Source organism: Tarenaya hassleriana, unplaced genomic scaffold, assembly GCF_000463585.1.
Source record: "Tarenaya hassleriana unplaced genomic scaffold, ASM46358v1 Cleome22, whole genome shotgun sequence".
Lineage (NCBI taxonomy): Eukaryota > Viridiplantae > Streptophyta > Magnoliopsida > Brassicales > Cleomaceae > Tarenaya > Tarenaya hassleriana.
In genome coordinates this window covers 425222-428270 of record NW_010965541.1, presented here as the reverse complement: position 1 = coordinate 428270, position 3049 = coordinate 425222, and the positions used below count along the sequence as shown (strand labels likewise).

General features: G+C 40.2%; 1 protein-coding gene across 7 annotated transcripts in view; it reads right to left on the bottom strand.

Annotated features, from left to right (window-relative positions):
* The window catches only part of LOC109116731, a 9480-nt gene that overhangs the window by 1621 nt on the left and 4810 nt on the right, over positions 1–3049 (bottom strand). For 3 of the 7 annotated variants that reach the window (XR_002024244.1, XR_002024245.1, XM_019202677.1), the window contains one exon: positions 258–335. The exons of 2 other annotated variants lie outside the window; for them this stretch is intronic. Coding sequence is in view for 1 of the 5 variants with exons in the window: in XM_019202677.1 (XP_019058222.1) it covers positions 292–335 (44 nt within the window). In the remaining 4 variants the exon portion in view is untranslated. Of the gene's footprint in view, positions 1–257; positions 336–929; positions 1211–1321; positions 1473–3049 lie in introns of those variants that run through there. 2 more of the 7 variants (XR_002024249.1, XR_002024247.1) reach the window with 2 other exon arrangements.

Genomic DNA, 3049 nt, shown 5'->3' with positions numbered 1-3049 from the left:
TCATCAATCATCAATCATCAATCATCAATCATCAATCATCAATCATCAATCATCAATCATCAATCATCAATCATCAATCATCAATCATCAATCATCAATCATCACTCATCAGCCATCAATCAACAATCAACATGCATCATAAATTCACAAGAAAATTTAAGGCGTCTATCCTAAAATCCTAACCGCATGATATCTACGTTCACTATCATCATGTCTAAGCGAATAGAAGAAAGAGGAGATCTGTCGAGTTCTCTCACCTTGGTCTAAACGATGAACTCCGAAAGATTCGCTCTAATCCTCGATCCCGGGTTCAATAACCTCGAGATTTTCTTCACCTATAATTAATTATCATATAATAATCTTAATCAACAAATTATTTTTCAAAAATATTTACTACCGAAAAAAAAACGTTAATCGAATGGTAAGTCTTACGGTTAAACTGTCTTATTTTAAATCGTTCGAAGATCTCTAAATACTTTGAATTTTATAAAACAGATTTCGGATTAGAATCACAGGATTGAAACGGTTCAACCCATGTCACCGGAAAATTTTCCGGCGACGGTGGCCGGTGGTGGTGGTCGGCGGCCGGTGGCCGGCGACCGTCATACATCTCGGAATCATTTAAATTTTTTTTGTTTCCTATGTAAAACCAATCAAGGAATCCAAATCCGAAGTTATTTTGGCATAAATCGGCTTAAATCGCCCTAGATCTAAGTTTTTCTCCGACGGTTCTCGGTGATTTTCCGGCGATGTTTCACCGTTTTCGGCGACGACACTACCCAGAAAAGATTCAACTCGTCAAGTGCTTTCAAACCCTTCAAGTCTCAACCCAAACCGAGCTTCCGTTCGCCGGAAATCGGAAAAACTCCATGGCGGTAAAGGAGAAGGAAAACGATGAAGAAAAACTAAGAAAAGATGGAGAAACGGACCGACGGTGATGAAGCGGTGGCCACGGGGCGGTGATCGATGGTCGACGGCGAGCAAGGAGGCAAATCGGAGTGGAGGATAGGCAACAATGGTGTTAGGGTCGGCCATGGGAGGAGGAAAAAGAAGAAGAAGAAGAAACCCTAGCAAAAATTGCAGTCCAATCCCATATTTTCTGAAATTTTCGAATTCTGCCCAAACTTTTATTTCGTTCTAAAAGACCCTAACTGAAATAACAGATTTTTCCAGAACTTTTAATTTTATCACCTTACCCCAATTCATTCATTTTTTTTTAAAATTTCCGTTCGTTATAGAGATCGTAGAGAGAGATTTAGATTTTGTAACTTTTTGAATTCTAGAACGACTTAATATAGTATGTACGGGTTTTTTTTCTTACCAAAAAGGCGGGGATAACGAGCCTTCATGTCGTCCTCTAATTCCCAAGTCGCATCTCCTCCCTTGTGGTGTGTCCACGTGACCTTTACTAGAGGAATTTCTCTTCTCCGCAGTTGTTTAACCTTTCGTTCAACAATTTCGATAGGTTCTTCTTCATAAGTCCCATCCGGTTTTAACTCAAGCGGTTGATAATCAATAACGTGATCAAGGTCAGGATGGTACTTCCGAAGCATGGACACATGAAACATCATGAACTTGTGCCAACTCGGGGGGTAAGGCAACCTTATAAGCCACTGCTCCTATCTTACTCAATACCTTGAAAGGTCCAATGAATCTGGGTTTTAGTTTTCCCGTCATTCCGAAGCGTGCTTTTCCTTTGGTTGCTTGTACTTTGAGAAATACTTCGTCATTCTCTTGAAAAGTTATGTCACGTCTATGTTTATCCGCGTAACTTTTCTGTCTATCCTGTGCTGCCTTCATCTGTTTCTGGATTACTTTAATCTTGTCTGTTGTTTCATCCACTATATCAGGACCTAACAATCGTCTTTCTCCAACTTCTGTCCAACAGAGAAGTGTCTTGCAAGGTCGTCCATATAACGCCTCAAAAGGTGACATCCCGATACTTGAATGAAAACTGTTATTGTAGGCGAATTCCACAAGTGGTAAGTGACGATCCCATTCTCCTCCCCAATCCAATACGCACGCACGTAACATATCCTCTAGCGTTTGTATCGTCCTCTCTGATTGTCCATCGGTCTGGGGATGATAAGCTGTACTCAATCGTACCTTAGTGCCCATAGCCTCTTGTAAACTGTTCCAAAACCTCGAAGTAAATCGTGGATCTCTGTCCGACACGATACTAATGGGGATTCCATGAAGTCTTACCACTTCTTCTATGTAGACCTGTGCTAAACGAGGCATTGAGAATGCCTTTTTAATCGCGATAAAATGTGCAGACTTAGTTAAACGGTCCACAATAACCCATATTGCATCATTTCCTTTTGGTGTCCTTGGCAACCCAACTACAAAATCCATCGTCACCAAGTCCCATTTCCACTGAGGTATCGATAGTGACTGTAGTTTTCCTGCAGGTACTTGGTGCTCGGCTTTAACTAGCTGACACGTTAGACAATGAGTAACAAACTTTGCAATATCCTTTTTCATGCCATGCCAAAGAAAGTACTGCTTCAAATTCCGATACATCTTTGTAGTACCCGGATGTATAGAATATCGCGTATTATGCACCTCTTTCAATAACTCTTTCCTCAATTCTTCATCTTTAGGCACATATGCACGACCTCTCAATAGTATCAACCCATCATTTGAAGTGGAATACCCTGCCCTTGTAAAATCTTCGGACTTTTCCATCAATTCTTTCGTTTTTTTATCTGTTTCTTGAGCCATCTTCACCTTTTCCAACCAACTATCCCATTTTATAGCACTAGTTTCCAATCCATCTCGATTCTCCTGAGCTGATATATGCATTAAACTCAATTGAGTTGTTAGATCACTTGTCAATCTCAAAGTAGATAACTCAACTTTCTTTCTACTCAGAATGTTGTGTTCATCAACTCCATAAAAACTGCAGGTGCATTGGTAAGTCCAAACGGCATGACAACAAATTCAAAGTGTCCATAACTTGTTCTGAAAGCAGTTTTCTTTATATCATCATCTAGAACACGTATCTGGTGGTAACCTGATCGTAAATCAATCTTCGAAAACCAACTAG